Raw genomic sequence first — 23,728 nt, 5'->3', positions numbered from 1 at the left:
TAATTTATTAATTAGTGCTAGAAATGTCAGTTAGAGGGGTGAAGTGCTTCACCTGTGACATGTGGGAGGTCCGTGACGCTTCTAGCGTCTGCAGGAAGTGTACCCAGTTGCAGCTCCTCACAGACCGCACGAATCGGTTGGAGCGGCAACTGGATGCACTTGGGAGCATGCAGGTGGTGGAAAGCGTCATAGACAGGAGTTTTAGAGAAGTGGTTACACCCAAGGTGCAGGCAGATAGATGGGTGACCGCTAGAAGGGGCAGGCAGGCAGTGCAGGAATCCCCTGTGGCTATCCCCCTCTCTAACAAGTATACCGTTTTGGATACTGATGGGGGGGATGGCCTATCAGGGGAAAACAGCAGCAGCCAGAGCAGTGGCACCACGGCTGGCACTTTTGTTCAGCAGGGAGGGACAAAGCGCAGAAGAGCAATAGTTATAGGGGACTCTATAGTCAGGGGCACAGACAGGCGCTTCTGTGGACGTGAAAGAGACTCCAGGATGGTATGTTGCCTCCCTGGTACCAGGGTCAAGGATGTCTCTGAACGGACAGGGGGCATTCTGAAGGGGGAGGGTGAACAGCCAGAGGTTGTGGTACACATCAGTACCAATGACATAGGCAGGAAGAGTGACTAGGTCCTGCAGGGGGAGTTTAGGGAGTTAGGTAGAAAGTTAAAAGACAGGATCTCTAGGGTTGGAATCTCGGGATTACTCCCTGTGCCATGTGCCAGTAAGGCGAGAAAGAGGAAGATAGTGCAGCTAACCACGTGGCTGAACAGCTGGTGTAGAAGGGAGGGTTTCAGATATCTGGACCATTGGGATCTCTTCAGGGACAGATGGGACCTGTACAAGAAGGACGGGTTGCATCTACACTGCAGGGGCACTAATATCCTGGCTGTGAGGTTTGCTAGCGTCACTCGGGAGGGTTTAAACTAGTGTGGCAGGAGGGTGGGAACCAAAGCAGTAGGACAGCAAGTGAAATAAATGAGGGGGAACTAGTAAATAAGGCCAGTAAGACTAAGAGGCATCTTGACAAATACATAAATAGGATGGGAATAGAGGGATACGGTCCCCGGAAGTGTAGAAGGTTTTAATTTAGGCAGGCATCAAGATCAGCGCAGGCTTGGAGGGCCGAATGGCCTGTTCCTGTGCTGTACTGTTTTTTGTATGATTCCGTGAGTATGACTAGGTCAGGCTGTTGCTTGACTAGTCTGTGGGACAGCTCTCCCAACTTTGGCACAAGCCCCCAGATGTTAGTCAGGAGGACTTTGCAGGGTCGACAGAGCTGGGTTTGTCGTTGTCGTTTCTGGTGCCATGGTCAATGCCGGGTGGTCCGTCTGGTTGCGTTATTTATTGACTTTATAGCGGTTTGATACAACTGAGTAGCTTGCTAGGCCATTTAAGGGTCACATGTCGGCCAAAGGACAGCAGATTTCCTTCCCTAACGGGCATTAGTGAACCAGTTGGGTTTTTACAACAATGGTTTCATGGCCATGGCCATGACTAGCTTTTAATTCCAGATTTTATTGATTGAATTGGGGCGGCACAGTGGCGTAAGTGGTTAGCACCGCAGCCTCACAGCTCCAGCAACCTGGGTTCAGTTCTGGGTACTGCCTGTGCGGAGTTTGCAAGTTCTCCCTGTGACCGCGTGGTTTTCCGCTGGGTGCTCCCGTTTCCTCTCTCAGCCAAAGACTTGCAGGTTGATAGGTAAATTGGCCGTTGTAAATTGCCCCTAGTGTAGGTAAGTGGTAGGAGAATGAAGGGAAGTTAGGGATGTGGTAGGGAATATGGGATTAATGTAGGATTAGTATAAATGGGTGGCTGATGGTCAGCACAGACTCAGTGGGTCGAAGGGCCTGTTTCAGTGCTGTATCTCTCTATGACTATGAGTGAGAGAATGAGGAGAATTCAAATTCCACTTTCTGCCGTGGTGGAATTTGAACCAATGTCCCCTGAGGAATACCCTGGGTCTCTCAGTTACTAGTCCAGTGATAATACCACTATGCCACCGCCTCTCCATACTATTAAAACATCAGGACTACATTATTGTGGCGCAGTGGTTAGCACCGCAGCCTCACAGCTCCAGCGACCCGGGTTTGGTTCTGGGTACTGCCTGTGCGGAGTTTGCAAGTTCTCTCTGTGACCGCGTGGGTTTCCTCCGGTTTCCTCCCACATGCCAAAGACATGCAGGTTGATAGATAAATTGGTCATTGTAAATTGCCTCTCGTGTAGGTAGGAGAGTGGGGGGATGTGGTAGGGAATATGGGATTAATGTAGGATTAGTATAAATGGGTAGTTGTTGGTCGGTACAGACTTGGTGGGCCGAAGAGCCTGTTTCAGTGCTGTATCTCTCTATGATACTTCAAATATAACCCAAGATTCAAGGAAGCACACAGAACAAAACTCAGCAAAAGCATTAAACTCCTCAGTCTTGCCCCTTTCTAATCTAACCCAGGTTTGAATTTGAAGCATAGTTCAAAGGAAATTCGATAGTTGCTTGAAAAATAGGATATTTAATGGTCGGGGGAGCATGGGGGGGCGGGGGGGCAGGTAGTAGGATAATTTTGGGTGCAATATTAAAGGATACAGGGAGTGAGGCGGAGAGCGAAATTAGACTGCGTGGGATATTAAAGGGTGTAAGGAGTTGCTCCTACGGTCTCTGACTAAGATGTTATCAGAATTTATATAACATTTTGTCATTTACAAGGAAAGGTGACTTATTAAATTGATTCCACTTAAAACTGGAGGAATAATCGGGGATTGGAGAAATTAATCCCACCTCTCGGAGCTCAATTAAAAATGCCTGGGGTTAAATGGGCAGTGTTCCGAACAACATTCCCTCTAATTCTATTTTGAATTGTGTAGGCGATATATTTAGTTCGTGGCTGCTTTTAGTTTTCTTGCATGGCCATGCACGTAACTTAAAGGGGCTGACTTGTGCATGGCCTGTTGTGGGGACTTTCGGGTTGCTGCACAGTTACGCAACTGAGAACATTGGTTCTCAGCCAATTACAGGTTAACAGGTGCCTAATTTTAAATGCAATACTCACAGTCTGGCCGATAGCCCACACTTCGCGGAGTTCGTTTAACCAGCAGACTATTAAAAAGGAAGAGACTGTTAGCTGAACAATGGAATGACAATTTCACTGCCCAGTGGAATTTCAGAGTCAAGCAGAAGAATTTAAATATGAGGCTAAACAGAATTCAATGTTTCCGACTCATGTTTAACTTTGAACCATTTAAGACACAAAGATCATTTATTTCATATAATTATTAAATCACTGTTCAGCTGGACTTGTCCCCCTCCCATCACACCAAGTACTAACACAAAAAAAAATAATAAATAAAAGCAAACAAATTGCTGGAAATATCAACACAGAGAATAGTCAATTTGGGTGTAAACTTTCGAGAGCAAAATTCTATTCAATACAAATAGCTGAAGTAGAATCTTGGGTTTGATCCTGAGACAGCAGGAATAACCCCTCTGAAAGCTGGGTTGCTCTAATCATGAGGATGGGGAGCAAGAGACATGGTCAGCAGAGCTGCTGGTTCAGGAAGGCTATGGTGCCAGGTCCCAGGAAGGTGGGGGCAAGGTCCATGGAATGCGAACTAAATTAATATATAAAATATGTATGACTGGTGATTGTAGAGCTGACAGTAACACAAGGCCATAAAGCGTTTAGGAAATCTATTGTCCACTGCTTACATATGTCACTAGCTGGCACCAGATGGGTTTCGCACATGAGGCTTACCTCACCACTTTCACCATGTTGGGTTTGTAATCCTGCAACATGGTCAGCAGAGTCTGCATTGTTTTACCCGTGTCAATTATGTCCTGTGAATAAAAGGATGAAGTTTGACCCGGTGTATCATCTTCACAGAAAGTAATGTGTGCCTCCACGTCATGGGGCAGTGCTCCCCTACCCCCGCTCACCAGCACTCCCCATTCTTCTGCCATCCCTTTTGTCATCCCCAGACTTGATTATTCTCTCCGTACCAGTCTCCCATCTTCCACCCCCAATGATCTTCAGCTCACTGTAGCTTTGCTGCCCCTATCCTAACTCCCTGGGCTGAATTTTACGAGCCCCTTGACGTCGGGGGTCGTGGCAGGGGGGCCCGTACAATTCTGCCGGGAGTGACCCACCTCGGGCCCCGACGTTGAGAAGGCCCCGTCAGATATTACCGGCGGCAGGGGGACCTCGGTGCGGCCTCCCCTGCAACTTAGCGACGGGGCCTTCATCTAAATATTAAAATGAGCATTAATAAAATGCAAATTTACTCACCTGCCATCACACGCCAATTTTACATTTCACTGGATGCAACTCGCATGCCTTCAGAACTCCGTTGGAGTTCGAGGCAAGACACAGGTGGGGAGGGGGGAAGGAATAAAATTATCAGGGCGGGGGGGGGGTGGGGGAAGTGGGGAAAACACTGTTTATTGGCTGTGAGGATGGTGGGAGGGGTTGAAGGGCAAATGTGAAAAGGTTGGGGGGAAGTTTGGGTCGGGAATAAAATAAGTTTTCAGAATAAAAGACAATGAAAAGACTATTGAGGGGATTGGGATAGGGCCTCCATCTTCTCATTATTTAATAAAAACAAATTAAATGTAATATGCCTTTAAAAAATTAAAATTTTGCTAAGGGCTTAAAGCCCTTTAATAATGGCGCCAGCGTCTGCGCGGTGGCGCCAGACGCCATTGCTGGGGACGTGGCAACTGCCCCCTCTATGTCATCGGGGCGGCTGCTCCACCCCCTCTATTTAAATGAGCCCCCGTGCGTAATATCGCAGGGGCTCTGCGGCGGCACCTCCATGTTGGAAGGCCACCGCTTTCACAGTGCGCCACCGTGGAGTGCAGCGCGCTGATAAAATTCAGCCCCCCCGTGTTCAAACTCACAGCAAGTAACGTTCACTCAGCCCTAAGCTACATTAGCTCACAATGCCTCAAATTTAAAATTGGTACGCTCATGTTTAAAGTCTCTCTCACACTCCCCATCTTTGTAATCTCCTCCAGCCATACAAAACCCTGGTCCTCTCATGCATCCACCCCAAAACCACCTTTCACCCCACCAATGGAGGCCATGCCTTCAGCTGTCTGGATCTTGAGTTCTGAAATTCCCTCCTAAACCTCTCTGCCTCTCTCTCCTCTTTTAAGATGCTCCTGAAAACCTACTTCTTTGACCAAGCTTTTGGTCACTTCTACTAGTATCACCTTATGTGGCTCAGCTCGTAGGGACTGCAGCGGTTCAAGAAGGCAGCTCAGCACCACCTTCGCAAAGGCAATTAGGGGTGGGAAACAAATGCTGGCCTGGCAAGAAATGCTCACATCCTTGAAAGAATAAAAAAATCATCCATGTTTGTCTGATTACGCTTTTCTGAAGTGCCTTTGGATGCTGGTCGATGGTAATGGTGACGTGTATGCGTGTGGATATATATATATATATTCAAATCACACGCAGCTTCCACAGTGCGGACTGCGACACCGACCACTCCCTGGTGTGCAGTAAGGTTAGACTCAAACCAAAGAAGCTGCATCACTCCCAAGCAGAAAGGCCACCCGCGCATCAACATGAACAGAATTTCTCATCCACAGCTGTAACGTAAGTTTCTAAATTCACTTGAAAAAGCCCTTCAAAACACTCCCACAGGGGATGCAGAGACCGAGTGGGCCCACATCGGAGACACCATCTATGACTCAGCTATGACCACCTATGGCAAACGTTTGAAGCAGAATGCAGACTGGTATCAATCTCACTTTGAAGAGCTGAAATCTGTCATAGCCGCCAAGCGTATTGCACTGCTGAACTACAAGAAAGCCCCCAGCGAGTTAACATCCGTAGCACTTAAAGCAGCCAGAAGCGCTACACAAAGAACAGCCAGGCGCTGCGCAAATGACTACTGGCAACACCTATGCAGTCATATTCAGCTTGCCTCAGACACCGTAAACATCAGAGGAATGTATGATGGCATTAAGAGAGCTTTTGGGCCAACCATCAAGAAGATCGCCCCCCTCAAATGTAAATCAGGGGACACAATCACTGACCAACGCAAGCAAATGGACCACTGGTTTGAGCACTACCTAGAACTGTACTCCAGGGAGAATGTTGTCACTGAGACCGCCCTCACTGCAGCCCAGCCTCTACCAGTCATGGATGAGCTGGACATACAGCCAACAAAATCGGAACTCAGTGATGCCATTGATTCTCTAGCCAGTGGAAAAGCCCCTGGGAAGGACAGCATTACCCCTGAAATAATCAAGAATGCCAAGCCTGCTATACTCTCAGCACTACATGAACTGCTATGCCTGTGCTGGGACGAGGGAGCAGTACCCCAGGACATGCGCGATGCCAATATCATCACCCTCTATAAGAACAAGGGTGACCGCGGTGACTGCAACAACTGCTGTGGAATCTCCCTGCTCAGCATAGTGGGGCAAGTCTTCGTTCGAGTCGTTTTAAACAGACTCCAGAAGCTGGCTGAGCGTGTCTATCCTGAGGCACAGTGTGGCTTTCGAGCAGAGAGATCCACCATTGACATGCTGTTCTCCCTTCGTCAGATACAGGGGAAAGACTTGCAGGTTGATAGGTGAATTGGCCGTTATAAAATTGCCACCAGTATAGGTAGGTGGTAGGGGAATATAGGGACAGGTGAGGATGTGGTAGGAATAGGGGATTAGTGTAGGATTAGTATAAATGGGTGGTTAATGGTCGGCACAGACTCGGTGGGCCGAAGGGCCTGTTTCAGTGCTGTATCTCTAAATCTAAAATTGAAATGCCATAAGCAACAGATGCGCCTCTACATTGCTTTCATTGATCTCACCAAAGCCTTTAACCTCGTCAGCAGACGTGGTCTCCAGACTACTAGAAAAGATCGGATGTCCACCAAAGATACTATGCATCATCACCTCATTCCATGACGATATGAAAGGCACAATTCAACATAGCGGCGCCTCATCAGACCCCTTTTCCTATCCTGAGTGGCATGAAACAGGGCTGTGTTCTCGCACCTACACTGTTTGGGATCATCATCTCCCTGCTGCTCTCACATGCGTTCAAGTCTTCAGAAGACGGAATTTTCCTCCACACAAGATTAGGTGGCAGGTTGTTCAACCTTGCCCGTCTTCGAGCGAAGACCAAAATACGGAAAGTCCTCATCAGGGAACTCCTCTTTGCTGACGATGCTGCATTAACATCTCACACTGAAGAGTGTCTGCAGAGTCTCATCGACAGGATTCCGGCTGCATGCAACGAATTTGGCCTAACCATCAGCCTCAAGCAAATGAAAATCATGGGACAGGACGTCAGAAATGCTCCATCCATCAATATTGGCGACCACGCTCTGGAAGTTGTTCAAGAGTTCACCTACCTAGGCTCAACTATCACCAGTAACTTGTCTCTTGATGCCGAAATCAACAAGCGCATGGGAAAGGCTTCCACTGCTATGTCCAGACTGGCCAGGAGAGTGTGGGAAAATGGCGCACTGACACAGAACACAAAAGTCCGAGTGTATCAAGCCTGTGTCCTCAGTACCTTGCTCTATGGCAGCGAGGCCTGGACAACGTATGTCAGCCAACAGCGACGTCTCAATTCATTCCATCTTTGCTGCCTCCGGAGAATCCTTGGCACAAGCTGGCAGGACCGTATCTCCAACACAGGAGTCCTCAAGGCGGCCAACATCCCCAGCATATACACCCTACTGAGTCAGCGGCGCTCGAGATGGCTTGGCCATGTGAGCCGCATGGAAGATGGCAGGATCCCCAAAGACACATTGTACAGCGAGCTCATCACTGGTATCAGACCCACCGACCGTCCATGTCTCCGCTTTAAAGACGTCTGCAAATGCGACATGAAGTCCTGTGACATTGATCACAAGTCGTGGGAGTCAGTTGCCAGTGATCGCCAGAGCTGGTGGACAGCCATAAAGGCGGGGCTAAAGTGTGGCGAGTCGAAGAGACTTAGCAGTTGGCAGGAAAAAAGACAGAAACGCAAGGGGAGAGCCAACTGTGTAACAGCCCCGACAACCAATTTTATCTGCAGCACCTGTGGAAGAGTCTGTCACTCTCGAATTGGCCTTTATAGCCACTTCAGGCGCTGCTTCACAAACCACTGACCACCTCCAGGTGCTTACCCATTGTCTCTCGAGACAAGGAGGCCAAAGAAGAAGATATATATGAATAAAAATGATATATAATATTGAAGGGTCTCCTGACAACGCAGAACAAGCACAGAGCAATTGCCGATGTCATCAGTGCGTTCGAACATTTGCCACCTTGCCAGTATGAATCCGCGCATGTGTGTTTATTGTTCTGTCTATATGAAGGAGTGCAGTCCAGGCCATGACACCAATGGGTATGGAACTGAACAGGAGGGAGCAGCAAAGTGCAGAAATGCAGTTGTTATAGGTGATTGCATAGTCAGGGGGACAGATATGCATTTCTGTAACCATTACTGTGAATCCTGCATAGTGTGTTGCTTTCTTGGTGCCAAGGTAAAGGTCTTCATGGAGAGGGTGCAGGATGTTCTGCAGGGGGAATGGAGTGAACCAGAAGTTGTAGAACACAATGGTACCAACAACATAGCAAGGGCAGGTAATGAGGTCCTATGGTCAGACTATCAGGAGCTAGGGAGGAAGTTAAAGAGTAGGACCTCAATGGTAGTAATCTCTGGACTATTCCCAGTGTAACGTGCTAGTGAGATTAGAAATAGGAAGATAAGAAAGATCAATGTGTGGCTTGAAGCATGGTACAGGAGGGAGGGCTACAGATTCTTGGGGCATTAGGACCAGTTCTGGGGCAGGAGGTACCTATTCAAAAGGGAACAATGCCCTCGTGGGGAGATTCACTAGTGTGGTTGGGGAGGGTTTAAACTAAATTGGCAGGGGGATGGGCACCAGCATATAGAAGTAGAAAAGAGGAATAAGATGCATAATGCGAGAGCGTAAGGCAGTACTAGAGGAGAGTAGTTCCATATTAGATGGAGGTGCACTGAGAAGGACGAGAATATAAAGACAGGAATGCAATGCATATGTGCAAATGCACAAAGTGTGGTTAATAAGGTTGGTGAATTAAAAGCACAAACAGTAGTATGGGAATATGATATAGTGGCAAATAACTGAAAAGTGGCTTAAAAATGGTGAGGGCCGGATTCTTAATTTACACGGATATAAAAAGTGTTCAGAAAAGATAGAGAAGGAAAAAAGGGAGGTGGGTGGCAGTCCTGATTAGGGAAGACATTATAGTGCTGGAAAAAGAACAGAATCCATTTGATTAGAGTTGAGGAGCACAAGGCCTCATAACTGAGAGGGAGAGGGAGGAGCAAATCTGCAGGGAAATCACAGAGATGTGCAAGAACTATAGAGTGGTGATGCTGGGGGACTTTACTTACCCAAATATCGATTGGGATAATTTTAGAGTAAAGGGTGAGGAGGAGGAATTTCTGAAATGCGTTCAGGAGAGCTGGGCAGGTGGAAGGAGTGGCAGTGATCATAATTCAATTAATTTTAACATAATTATGACAAAGGACAGAGGTGGAACAGGAATTAAAGTTCTAAATTGGGGTAAGGCCAATTTTACTAAGCGGAGAAGAGATTTAGCAAACGTGGAATGGAAACAAACAGCTACTTGTAGGTAAATCAGTACCAGAGCAGTGGGAGGCATTCAAAGGGGAGATTCAAGGGATTCAAAGTAAACCTGCTCACACAAACAAAAATGGTGGAACGGCCAAATCTAGAGCTCCCTGGACATCAAGGAGCTTACAGGATAAGATAAAGCAGAAAAGGAAAATGTATATCAGACACTGAGAACTCAAGATGACAGAAAGCCGAGAGGAGGATACAAAGTGCAGGGATGACATCGAAATGGAAACTTGGAAAGCAAATGATGGGTTGAAGTGTGTCTATTTTAACGCAAGAAGTGTCAGGAATAAGGGTGATGAACTTAGAGCATGGATCAGTACTTGGGAGCTACGATGTTGTGGCCGTTACGGAGACTTGGATATCACAGGGGCAGGAATGGATGTTGGATGTTCCAGGGTTTAGATGTTTCAAAAGGAATAGGGAGGGAGGTAAAAGAGGTGGGGGAGTGGCATTGCTAATCAGGGATAGTATCACAGCTGCAGAAAGGGAGATCGTCGAGGAGGGTTTGTCTACTGAGTCAGTATGGGTGGAAGTCAGAAAGAGGAAAGGAGCAGTCACTTTATTGGGAGTTTTCTATAGACCCCCCAATAGCAACAGAGACACGGAGGAACAGATTAGGAGGCAGATTTTGGAAAGGTGCAGAAGTAACAGGGTTGTTGTCATGGGTGACTTCAACTTCCCTAATATTGATTGGAACCTCCTCAGTGCAAATAGTTTGGATGGAGCAGATTTTGTCAGGTGTGTCCAGGAAGGTTTCCTGACTCAATATGTAGATAGGCCGACTAGAGGGGAGGCGATGTTGGATTTGGTGCTTGGCAACGAACCAGGCCAGGTGGCAGATCTCTCAGTGGGACAGCATTTCGGTGATAGTGATCACAACTCCCTGACCTTTACTATAGTCATGGAGAGGGATAGGAGCAGACGGGATGGGAAAATATTTAATTGGGGGAGAGGGAATTACAATGCTATTAGGCAGGAACTGGGGAGCTTAAATTGGGAACAGATGTTCTCAGGGAAATGCACGACAGAAATGTGGAGGTTGTTTAGGGAGCACTTGCTGCGACTGCTGGATAGGTTTGTCCCGATGAGGCAAGGAAGGGATGGTAGGGTGAAGGAACCTTGGATGACAAGAGATGTGGAACAGCTAGTCAAGAGGAAGAAGGAAGCTTACTTAAGGTTGAGGAAGCAAGGATCAGACAGGGCTCTAGAGGGTTACAAGGTAGCCAGGAAGGAACTGAAGAATGGACTTAGGAGAGCTAGAAGGGGACATGAAAAAGTTTAGAGATGCAGCACTGAAACAGGCCCTTCGGCCCACCGAGTCTGTGCCGACCACCAACCACCCATTTATACTAATCCTACACTAATCCCATATTCCTATCACATCCTCACTGTCCCTATATTCCCCTACCACCTACCTATACTAGTGGCAATTTATAATGGCCAATTTACCTACCAACCTGCAAGTCTTTTGGCAGGTAGGATTAAGGAAAATCCCAAGGCTTTCTACACTTATGTGAGGAATAAGAGGATGGCCAGAGTGAGGGTAGGGCCGATCAGGGATAGTGGAGGGAACTTGTGCCTGGAGTCGAAGGAGGTAGGGGAGGTCCTTAATGAATACTTTGCTTCAGTAAGAGGGACCTTGTCGTTTGTGAGGACAGCGTGAAACAGGCTGATATGCTCGAACAGGTTGATGTTAAGAAGGAGGATGTGCTGGAAATTTTGAAAGACATGAGGATAGATAAGTCCCCGGGGCCAGACGGGATATACCCAAGGTTATTACGGGAAGCGAGGGAACAGATTGCCACGCCTTTGGCGATGATCTTTGCGTCCTCACTGTCCACTGGAGTAGTACCAGATAATTGGAGGGTGGCAAATGTTATTCCCTTGTTCAAGAAAAGGAATAGGGATAACCCTCGGAATTACAGACCAGTCAGTCTTAAGTCGGTGGTGGGCAAATGACTGGAGAGGATTCTGAGAGACAGGATTTATGATTATTTGGAAAAGCATAGTTTGATGAGAGATAGTCAGCATGGCTTTGTGAGGGGCAGGTCATGCCTCACAAGCCTTATTGAATTCTTTGAGAATGTGACAAAACACATTGATGAAGGAAGAGCAGTGGGTGTGGTGTATATGGATTTTAGCAAGGCGTTTGATAAGGTTCTCCATGGTAGGCTCATTCAGAAAGTAAGGAGGCATGGGATACAGGGAAATTTAGCTTCTAGATACAGAATTGGCTGGCCCATAGAAGACAGAGGGTGGTAGTAGATGGAAAGTATTCAGCCTGGAGCTCGGTGACCAGTGGTGTCCCGCAGGGATCTGTGCTGGGACCTCTGCTCTTTGTGATTTTTATAAATGACTTGGATGAGGAAGTGGAAGGCTGGGTTAGTAAGTTTGCCGATGACACAAAGGTTGCTGGAGCTGTGGATAGTGTGGAGGGCTGTTGTAGGTTGCAATGGGACATTGACAGGATGCAGAGCTGGGCTGAGAAGTGGCAGATGGAGTTCAACCTGGAAAAGTGTGAAGTGATTCATTTTGGAAGGTCGAATTTGAATGCAGAATGCTTAAAGACAGGATTCTTGGCAGTGTGGAGGAACAGAGGGATCTTGGGGTCCACGTCCATGGATCCCTCAAAGTTGCCACCCAGGTTGATAGGGTTGTTAAGAAGGCGTATGGGGTGTTGGCTTTCATTAACAGGGGGATTGAGTTTAAGAGCCGCGAGGTTATGCTGCAGCTCTATAAAGCCCTGGTTAGACCACACTTGGAATATTGTGCTCAGTTCTGGACGCCTCATTATAGGAAGGATGTGGAAGCTTTAGAGAGGGTGCAGAGGAGATTTACCAGGATGCTGCCTGGACTGGAGGGCATGTCTTAAGAAAGGTTGAGGGAGCTAGGGCTTTTCTCATTGGAGCGAAGAAGGATGAGAGGTGACTTGATAGAGGTGTACAAGATGATGAGAGGCATAGATAGAGTGGATAGCCAGAGACTTTTTCCCACGATGGAAAGGGCCATCACCAGGGGGCATAATTTTAAGGTGATTGGAGGAAGGTTTAGGGGAGATGTCAGAGGTAGGTTCTTTACACAGAGAGTGGTGGGTGCGTGGAATGCACTGCCAGCGGTGGTAGTAGAAGCAGATACATTAGGGACATTTAAGCGACTCTTGGATAGGTACATGGATGATAGTAGAATGAAGGGTATGTAGGTAGTTTGATCTTAGAGTAGGTTAGAGGGTCGGCACAACATCGTGGGCCGAAGGGCCTGTACTGTGCTGTATAGTTCTATGTTCAAAGAGAGGGCATGAAAGAATATTGGCAAGCAAAATCAAAAAGAACCCAAAGATGTTTTATCAATACATTAGTAGTATAATTAAGGATAACTAAAGAAAGAGTCGGGCTCAGAAAACATCAAAAGGGTAACCTATGCGTGGAGGCGGAAGATGTGAGTGTGGTTCTTAATGAATACTTTGCGTTTGTTTTCACAAAAGAGGGGTCAATGCAGATACTGTAGTTAAGGAGGAGCAGTGTAAAGTATTGGATGTGATAAACATAGGGTGAGAGGAAGTATTAAAGGGATTAGCATCCTTGGAAATGAATAAATCACCAGGGCCGGATGAAGTATACCCCAGGCTGTTTAAAGAGGTCAGGGAGGAAATCATGGAAGGTCTGACCATTATTTTCCAATCCTCACTGGATGCAGGTTTGGTGCCAGAGGATTGGAGGTCTGCTGACGTCGTACCTTTGTTTAAAAAGGGAGCAAGGGATAGACCGAATAATTAGAGGTCAGTCTAACTTGGTTGTGGGCAAATATTGGAATCAATTCTGAGAGACAGGATAAACTGTCACTTAGAAAGGCATGGATTAATCAAGGATAGTAAGCATGGATTTGTTAAGGAATATGGATTTGTTTCATTGCAGCAGCTTTTTCGGGAGCAGAGAGTGCGAGCGAGTGAGCAGCTGGGAAGCAGCTTTTTCGGGAGCAGAGAGTGCGAGCGAGTGAGCAGCTGGGAAGCAGCTTTTTCGGGAGCAGAGAGTGCGAGCGAGTGAGCAGCTGGGAAGGTCAGTTTGAAAGTAAACTTAATTTCCTTTTGTTTTCGGCGGAGACCAGGGGGCTGCTGGGTAAGTAAAACCCTATATATTTGGGCCGTTTCTGAACCCGAGACACTACACCTGTAGTGTCTCCCACCCGCCCTCCTCCTCTAACCAAAAAAAAGGACTCGGTGGTGTGTAGATAAGGTAAGGCTTTTTTTATTTCTCTTTTTTGCTTTATCGTATGATTGGTTAAAAACTTTTCGTTCCTTTTTCATTTAACTAAGTTTAAGCTTAAGATTAAAAATGGCAGGAGATCTCAGACCCGTGTCATGCTCCTCTTGCTCAATGTGGGAGCTCAGGGACATGGCTGATGTCCCTGACTCCTTCACGTGCAGGAGGTGTGTCCAGCTGCAGCTCTTGTTAGACCACATGACGGCTCTGGAGCTGCGGATGGACTCACTTTGGAGCATTCGCGATGCTGAGGAGGTCGTGGATAGCACGTTTAGCGAATTGGTCACACCGCAGATTAGGATTGCTGAGGGAGAAAGGGAATGGGTGACCAAAAGGCAGAGAAAGAGCAGGAAGGCAGCGCAGGTGTCCCCTGCGGTCATCTCCCTCCACAACAGGTATACCGTTTTGGATACTGTTGAGGGAGATGGCTCACCAGGGGAAGGCAGCAGTAGCCAGGTTCATGGCACCGTGGCTGGCTCTGCTGTTCAGAAGGGCGGGAAAAAGAGTGGAAGGGCTATAGTCATAGGGGATTCGATTGTAAGGGGAGTAGATAGGCGGTTCTGTGGTCGAAAACGAGACTCCCGAATGGTATGTTGCCTCCCAGGTGCACGGGTCAGGGATGTCTCAGATCGGCTGCAGAACATTCTGAAGGAGGAGGGTGAACAGCCAGTTGTCGTTGTGCACATAGGCACCAATGATATAGGTAATAAACGGGATGAGGTCCTACAAGCAGAATTTAGGGAGTTAGCAGCCAAGTTAAAAAGTAGGACCTCAGAGGTAGTAATCTCAGGATTGCTACCAGTGCCACGTGATAGTCAGAGTAGAAATGAAAGAATAGTCAGGATGAATGCGTGGCTTGAGAGATGGTGCAGGAGGGAGGGGTTCAGATTTTTGGGACATTGGGACTGGTTCTGGGGGAGGTGGGACTATTACAAATTGGACGGTCTACACCTGGGCCGGACTGGAACCAATGTCCTTGGGGGTGCTTTTGCTAACGCTGTTGGGGAGGGTTTAAACTAATGTGGCAGGGGGATGGGAACCAAAGGAGGTCAGTGGAGAGTAAGGATGTAGTAACTAAAGCCTGTAAGGAACTAGATAATGAAGTCAGCGTGACTAAGGGAAATAGTAGGCAGGGAGCAGATGATGAAAGCAAAGGGACTGGTGGTCTGAGGTGTATTTGTTTTAATGCAAGAAGTGTAATAGGTAAGGCAGATGAACTTAGGGCTTGGATTAGTACCTGGGAGTATGATGTTATTGCTATTACTGAGACTTGGTTAAGGGAAGGGCATGATTGGCAACTAAATATCCCAGGATACCGATGCTTCAGGCGGGATCGAGAGGGAGGTAAAAGGGGTGGAAGAGTTGCATTACTGGTCAAAGAGGATATCACAGCTGTGCTGAAGGAAGGCACTATGGAGGACTGGAGCTGTGAGGCAATATGGGCAGAACTCAGAAATAGGAAGGGTGCGGTAACAATGTTGGGGCTGTACTACAGGCCTCCCAACAGCGAGCGTGAGATAGAGGTACAAATATGTAAACAGATTATGGAAAGCTGTAGGAGCAACAGGGTGGTGGTGATAGGAGATTTTAATTTTCCCAACATTGACTGGGTTTCCCTTAGTGTTAGAGGTCTAGATGGAGCAGAATTTGTAAGGAGCATCCAGGAGGGTTTTCTAGAGCAGTATGTAAATAGTCCAACTCGGGAAGGGGCCATACTGGACCTGGTGTTAGGGAATGAGCCGGGCCAGGTGGTTGACGTTTCAGTAGGTGGCTACTTTGGGAATAGTGATCACAATTCCGTAAAGTTTTAGAATACTCATGGACAAAGACGAGAGTGGTCCTAAAGGAAGAGTGCTAAATTGGGGGAAGGCCAACTATACCAAAATTCGGCAGGAGCTGGGGAATGTAGATTGGGAGCAGCTGTTTGAAGGTAAATCCACATTTGATATGTGGGACGCTTTTAAAGAGAGGTTGATTAGCGTGCAGGAGAGACATGTTCCTGTGAAAATGAGGGGTAGAAATGGCAAGATTAGGGAACCATGGATGACAGGTGAAATTGTGAAACTAGCTAAGAGGAAAAAGGAAGCATACATAAGGTCTAGGCGGCTGAAGAAAGACGAAGCTTTGAAAGAATATCGGGATTGTAGGCGCAATCTGAAACGAGGAATTAAGAGGGCTAAAAGGGGTCATGAAATATCTTTAGCAAACAGGGTTAAGGAAAATCCCAAAGCCTTTTATTCATATATAAGGAGCAAGAGGGTAACTAGAGAAAGGATTGGCCCACTCAAGGACAAAGGAGGAAAGTTATGCATGGAGTCAGAGAAAATGGGTGAGATTCTAAACGAGTACTTTGCATCGGTATTCACCGAGGAGAGGGACATGAAGGATGTTGAGGTTAGGGACAGATGTTTGATTACTCTAGGTCAAGTCGGCATAAGGAGGGAGGATGTGTTGGGTATTCTAAAAGGCATTAAGGTGGACAAGTCCCCAGGTCCGGATGGGATCTATCCCAGGTTACTGTGGGAAGCGAGAGAGGAAATAGTTGGGGCCTTAACAGATATCTTTGCAACATCCTTAAACACGGGTGAGGTCCTGGAGGACTGGAGAATTGCTAATGTTGTCCCCTTGTTTAAGAAGGGTAGCAGGGATAATCCAGGTAATTATAGACCGGTGAGCCTGACGTCAGTGGTAAGAAGCTGCTGGAGAAGATACTGAGGGATAGGATCTATTCCCATTTGGAAGAAAATGGGCTTATCAGTGATAGGCAACATGGTTTTGTGCAGGGAAGGTCATGTCTTACCAACTTAATAGAATTCTTTGAGGAAGTGACAAAGTTGATTGATGAGGGAAGGGCTGTAGATGTCGTATACATGGACTTCAGTAAGGCGTTTGATAAGGTTCCCCATGGTAGGCTGATGGAGAAAGTGAAGGCGCATGGGGTCCAAGGTGCACTAGCTAGATGGATAAAGAACTGGCTGGGCAACAGGAGACAGAGAGTAGCAGTGGAAGGGAGTTTCTCAAAATGGAGACGTGTGACCAGTGGTGTTCCACAGGGATCCGTGCTGGGACCACTGTTGTTTGTGATATACATAAATGATTTGGAGGAAAGTATAGGTGGCCTGATTAGCAAGTTTGCAGACGACACTAAGATTGGTGGAGTAGCAGATAGTGAAGGGGACTGTCAGAGAATACAGCAGAATATAGATAGACTGGAGAGTTGGGCAGAGAAATGGCAGATGGAGTTCAATCAGGGCAAATGCGAGGTGATGCATTTTGGAAGATCCAATTCAAGAGTGAACCATACAGTAAATGGAAAAGTCCTGGGGAAAATTGATGTACAGAGAGATTTGGGTGTTCAGGTCCATTGTTCCCTGAAGGTGGCAACGCAGGTCAATAGAGTGGTCAAGAAGGCATACGGCATGCTTTCCTTCATCGGACGGGGTATTGAGTACAAGAGTTGGCAGGTCATGTTACAGTTGTTTAAGACTTTGGTTCGGCCACATTTGGAATACTGCGTGCAGTTCTGGTCGCCACATTACCAAAAGGATGCGGATGCTTTGGAGAGGGTGCAGAGGAGGTTCACCAGGATGTTGCCTGGTATGGAGGGCGCTAGCTATGAAGAGAGGTTGAGTAGATTAGGATTATTTTCATTAGAAAGATGGAGGTTGAGGGGGGACCTGATTGAGGTGTACAAAATCATGAGGGGTATAGACAGGTTGGATAGCAAGAAGCTTTTTCCCCAGAGTGGGGGATTCAATTACTAGGGGACACGAGTTCAAAGTGAAAGGGGAAAAGTTTAGGGGGGATATGCGTGGAAAGTTCTTTACGCAGAGGGTGGTGGGTGCCTGGAACGCGTTGCCAGCGGAGGTGGTAGACGCGGGCACGATAGCGTCTTTTAAGATGTATCTAGACAGATACATGAATGGGCAGGAAGTAAAGAGATACAGACCCTTCGAAAATAGGCGACAGGTTTAGATAGAGGATTTGGATCAGCGTAGGCTTGGAGGGCCGAAGGGCCTGTTCCTGTGCTGTAATTTTCTTTTGTTTGTTCTTTGAAAGGTTGTGTCTGACTAACTTGATTGAATTTTTTTAAGGAAATAACAAAGAGGATTGATGAGGGTAGTGCAGTGGATGTGGTCTACATGGATTTTTAACAAGGCTTTTGACAAGGTCCCACATGGCAGACACGTTAAAAAAATAAAAGCCCATGGGATCCAGGGGAATGTAGCAAGGTGGATACAAAATTGGCTCAGTGGCAGGAAACAAAGGATAATTGTTGACAGGTGTTTTTGTGACTGGAAGGCTGTTTCCAGTGGGGTTCTGCAGGACTCAGTACTAGGTCCCTGCTTTTTGAGCTCAATATTAACAATTTGGATGTAAATGTTGGAGGAATGATCAGGAAGTTTGCAGATGACACAAAAATTGGCCATGTGGTTGATAGCGAGGGGGGTAGGGGTTGGGCCTATATTCTCTGGAGTTTAGAAGAATGAGAGGTGATCTAATTGAGACATACAAGATTCTGAAAGGGCTTGACAGGGTAGAAGCTGAGAGATTGTTTCTGGTGGTCAGGGAATCTCGAACACGGGGACACAGTCTCAGGATAAGGGGCCAATCATTCAGGACCGAGATGAGAAATTACTACACTCAAAGGGTTGTGAATCCTTGGAATACTCTACCCCAGAGGGTTGTGGTTGCTTCATCATTGAATACATTTAAGGCTGGGATAGGTAGATTTCGGTCTCATAGGGTATCAAGGGTTATGGGGAGCGGGCAGGAAAGTAGAATTGAAGCCCAAGCTTTAATTGTTCAGAGGCAGTACTTCCACCCGCCTGAGGGAGGAAGTCCTGCCTCATTGAGCTGCCGACCAATCAGCGGGCCAGCAGCACTGGTGGAGCAGTAGCCACTGCTGGGAACACAGCCGAGGAGTGCAGTTAAATTTGGGTTGCCTCGCCGGGGGTAATCGGTCGGGCCCTGGCGAGGCAAAGGTGGTCGTTTGGGGGGAGCGGGAAGTGGGTGGGGGGGGGGGGGGGGGGTGGGGGTGTCTTGGGTCCTGGGGGTGATTGGGGAAGCAGGGGTGGCCCAGCTCCAGGACGCCCGCTTGCCACAGGTATAATCCCCGTGGAGGCAGACGAAGGCCCTTAAATGGCCGTTAATTGGCAACTTAAGGGCCTTGATTGGCCTAGGGCGGGCAGCCCATTTTCCACCCCCCCGTACGTAAAGTGGGGCAGAGATGGGAGCGGGTCAAGAAGGCCTCCCGGAGCCTCCCACTCCATTTTACACTACCCCCCTTCCACCATCCGGCTCGCTGGGGTGGCATAAAATTCCGGCCAATGAGTCTACAGGTTTTAGTCCTTTTGAATTAGTTTATGGACATGAGATAAGAGGTCCTCAAAAACTAATTAAAGAAAATTTTTTATAACAGAGGGATGAATCTTCTGTACTCGATTATGTATCCATGTTCCGGGAGCGGCTCACAAGAGCCTGCAAAGTGGCTCAGGAACACCTTAAAAGCTTCCCGAACAACCATGAAGAAATAGCAGACAAGCACGTCAAGATCCGAACATTTCAACCAGGGGACGAAGTGTTAGTATTACTGCCTTTACAGGGTAAACCGCTGAAAGCACGGTTCAGCAGTCCATATAAAGTGGTCAAAAGAATTGGTAAGGTAAGTTACTTGATTGTCTTCCCAGATCGCAGGAAAAAGAGTTAGCTGTGTCATATCAATATGTTGAAATATCATCGCTGGGAGGAGGATAAGCAAGCACAGGTATGTCAGGTGTTAAGAACAGTGAAGGATGAAAGGGATATTGAGGATGAGGCAGAAGGAAGCCTAGACAATTCTCAAATTGTACCCCCTACTATCCAGTTAGCTAATACTGAATTGTTAGGGAGATTGGACACTGTGCTTACATATTTAGATGCAGAACAACGAGAAGACCTAATAAGGCTACTCATAGCATTTAAAGGAGTCTGCAGGGATAAGCCAGGATGTACACATGATGTGGATGTAGGGGAATCCTTTCCTATAAAACAGCATCCTTGTCACTTAAGTCCAGAGAATCAGGCCCAGGTAAAAGCAGAAATCCAATACATGCTGGAAAACCAGCTAATTGAACCCAGTCAAAGCAGCTGGAGTTCCCCAGCGGTATTCGTGCCTAAACTGGATGGTTCAACGAGATTCTGCAATGACTACAGAAAGGTTAATGCAGTAACAAAGACAGACTCCTACCCAATTCCTCACTTGGAAGACTGTATTCACAGAGTAGGCAGTGCCACGTTTCTTACAAAAGTAGATTTCTTAAAGGGATACTGACAGGTTCCTTTAACACGCCGAGCTAATGAAATATTAGCCTTTGTCACATCAGACGGTCTTTTCCAATGCCAAGTGATGCCATTCAAGCTATAAATGAACCACGTGGCAGCCAGTGTTCCTAACAGTGTGGTTTAACTTGATGATATGCTGGTATACAGTGACACTTGGAAGGACCACTTGGAACAAGTGGAAGCTCTGTTTAGAAAATTAAATTGGCTGATTTAGTGATAAATCTTGCCAAAAGTGAATTTGCGAAAGTGAGAGGAACCAACATTGGGCATATAGTAGGGCAAGGGCAAGTGTTGCCAAGAACAGCAAAAGTACAAGCATTGATGGAGTTCCCTAAGACTAAGCGAGAAATCATGAGGTTTTTGAGGATGTGTGGTTTCTACCACAAGTTAGTACCAAATTGTATTACTACATCTGCTCCACTGACAGATTTGCTACAGAAAAGGAAAACCAAGGTAGTGTGGTCAGGGGAGTGCCAAGCATCCTTTGAGAAGCTGAAAGCCATGTTGATTAATGAACCAGTGTTGGCTGCCCCAAATTTCACTAAGCCCTTCAAGGTAGCAATTGATGCTAGTGACCTGGGGCTAGGTACAGTCCTGTTACAAGAATTGGGCATAGAAAGTCCAGTGGGATATTTTTCCAAAAAGCTAAATCGACACCAAGAGATATTCAACAGTGGGAAAAAAAAACCCTGGGTTATTAATAGCTCTTAAGCATTTTGAAGTCTATGTCCGCCATGACTACAGAGACACACTGGTATATACTGATCATAACCCCCTCGCCTTTGTGGAAAAATGTTAAAACCAGAATGCCAGACTATTCCGATGGAGTTTACTATTGCAACCTTATCACTTAAAGATTATACACACTGCGGGGAAAAATAATGTAATTGCGGATGCTTTGTCTAGAATGTAACTTTGCTTTGAGTTGTCTGAGTGCAAAGATGGTACAAAGCCGAACTGTATTAGCTACAGGTAAAGAGTGAATGAGAATGAGTGTGTAAATGTGTTTTCATATTTTTCATCTTTTTTTCACTCTGTAATGAAATGCATTTAAGAATGGCATTTCATTCCTCCAAGGATGGAGGTGTTACGAAAGTGCTTCCATTTTAAAATATTTTATATTTTTGAAGACTTGTGTTAAAACTGAAAAGATTCCATTGATGTGTTTTTTTAAAAACCAGGTTCACTGAAAGGATACTTGAGATGTTGTTTGAAAAGAAACTGTGCTTTAAGCTCAATAAACAACAGAAACCTTGGTGACCTGGGGAAGATGTTTTTCAGAGAAGCCACATGTCAAGATTTATGGACGTCAAGAGGTTGACTTGCTGTTTGGGGTGTGAATTGTTTTGAAGACAGTTGGAGATCAATTTGCCAAGGAAAAACCACCCAGCTCACCTCTTTCTCTACCTCTTTGAAGAAACCCTGCAAAGATCCAGTGTGGGAGAGCTAAAATCCCTGGTGTTGCATCTCCCCAAGAAGCTAGAAAAAGCCTGTCAGATTAATTCTCAACGCCGCATGAAAAGAACTGCTTTAGAAAAGATCCGAGTGACTCATCTCTGTATACCCAGACACCAGACCAATAGGGACAACGGACTTCCATATCTTCCCTTCTTTCTTCAAGAATTAGCAAGTATTTGGCCAAAGTATTCTTATCGTAAATCTTTTTCTTGTAACAGACCTCTTCAGAGAGAATTTCTGTATTTTTTTTTCCAGACAGTGTGAGTGTGTGTGTGGGGGAATTTAAAAAGGGAACTTTCAGACTTCAATCTGTGTGTTAATGCTTTGCCTTGTTTCTGGATAAGTCTTGTCTGATAATAAACTGATAATTTTATTGTTTATTAAAGAAACCTGGTTGGTATATCTTATTCTGGGATAAAGAGCAGAGTATATGATTGACCGAATCAGTAACTGGGTAAACATTTTAAATATATATGTTGTGACCTGCGGAGCAGTGGGACTAGAAAAGACAGTGCACTCCTCCCACCCCAGTCGTAATACTTTCTTAATCCTCCTTTGCAGAATGCTAAAATGCTCCCAATCCTCAGGCTTACCATTTTTTGGCAACTTTATACGCCTCTTCCTTTGATCCAATACAATTCTTGATTTCTTTTGTTAGCCATGATTGAAACACCTGCTTTGCTGGGTTTTTGTGCATTAAAGGAATGTATTTTTGTTGTAAACTAGGTATTAGTTCTTTAAATGTTAACCATTGCCCGTCTACCATCATATCTTTTAACGTAATTTTCCAATCCACCACAGCCAATTTGCCCCTCATACCTTCATAGTTTTGTTTACTTAGATTTAAGACCCTAGCTTCTCATTGAACGACATCACTTTCAAACTTAACTTACAATTCTATCATATTATGGTCAATCTTTCCCAAAGGCTCCTTTACAGACTTTTCATTGCTCTTTTTCATTGCACAATACTAGATCTAAAATAGCTCCTTCCCGAGTTGGGTCCTCAACGTACTGCTCTAGAAAACCATCTTGCATACATTCCAAGAATTCATCCTCCACAACATTAGCACTAATTAGTTTCATGCAGTCTATATATAGATTGAAATCCCCCATGATTACTGCATTACCTTTCTTACATGCACCTCTAATTTCCTGATTTATACTGTGATTTACATTACCACTGCTGTTTGGTGGACTATAAACAACTCTTGCCAATGTTTTCTGCCCCTTGCTGTTTTAGTTCCATCCAAACTGATTCTACATCTTGATCTTTAGAACCAAGGTCCAAAGAACAAACAAAGAACAGTACAGCACAGGAACAGGCCATTCGGCCCTCCAAGCCTGCGCCGATCCTGATGCCTGCCGAAACTAAGACCTTCTGCACTTCCGGGGCCCATATCCCTCTATTCCCATCCTATTCATGTATTTGTCAAGTTGTCTCTCAAACGTCGCTATCATATCTGCTTCCACCACCTCCCCCGGCAGCAGGTTCCAGGCACTCACCACCCTCTGTGTAAAAAAACTTGCCTCGCACATTCCCTCTAAACTTTGCCCCTCTCACCTTAAACCTATGTCTCCTAGTAACTGACTCTTCCACCCTGGGAAAAAGCTTCTGACTATCCACTATGTCCATGCCACTCATAACTTTGTAAACCTCTATCATGTCGCCCCTCCACCTCTGTCGTTCCAGTGAAAACAATCCGAGTTTTTCCAACCTCTCCTCATAGCTAATGCCCTCCAGACCAGGCAACAACCGGGTAAACCTCCTCTGTACCCTCTCCAAAGCCTCCACGTCCTTCTGGTAATGTGACGATCAGAATTGCACGCAATATTCTAAGTGAGGCCTAACTAAGGTTCTGTACAGCTGCAACATGACTTGCCAATTTTTATACTCTATGCCCCGACCGATGAAGGCAAGCATGCCGTATGCCTTCTTGACTACCTTATCCACCTGCGTTGCCACTTTCAGTGACCTGTGGACCTGTACGCCCAGATCTCTCTGCCTGTCAATACTCCTAAGTGTTCTGCCATTTACTGTATACCTCCCACCTGCATTAGACCT

The 23,728-nt window shown here is 46.3% G+C and overlaps 1 protein-coding gene across 2 annotated transcripts in view; it reads right to left on the bottom strand.

Annotated features, from left to right (window-relative positions):
* hprt1 (hypoxanthine phosphoribosyltransferase 1) overlaps positions 1-23,728 on the bottom strand; it is a 117,734-nt gene that overhangs the window by 7,772 nt on the left and 86,234 nt on the right. For both annotated transcript variants that reach the window (XM_068047051.1, XM_068047052.1), the window contains 2 exons: positions 3,749-3,831; positions 3,047-3,093 (listed from right to left, as the gene is read on the bottom strand). In XM_068047051.1, the coding sequence (XP_067903152.1) occupies positions 3,047-3,093; positions 3,749-3,831 (130 nt within the window). The remainder of the gene's footprint in view (positions 1-3,046; positions 3,094-3,748; positions 3,832-23,728) is intronic.

This window comes from Heterodontus francisci, chromosome 15 (genome assembly GCF_036365525.1).
Source record: "Heterodontus francisci isolate sHetFra1 chromosome 15, sHetFra1.hap1, whole genome shotgun sequence".
Lineage (NCBI taxonomy): Eukaryota > Metazoa > Chordata > Chondrichthyes > Heterodontiformes > Heterodontidae > Heterodontus > Heterodontus francisci.
Note: the sequence above shows the minus strand (reverse complement) of the source record. Positions and strands in the feature narration are given on the sequence as shown.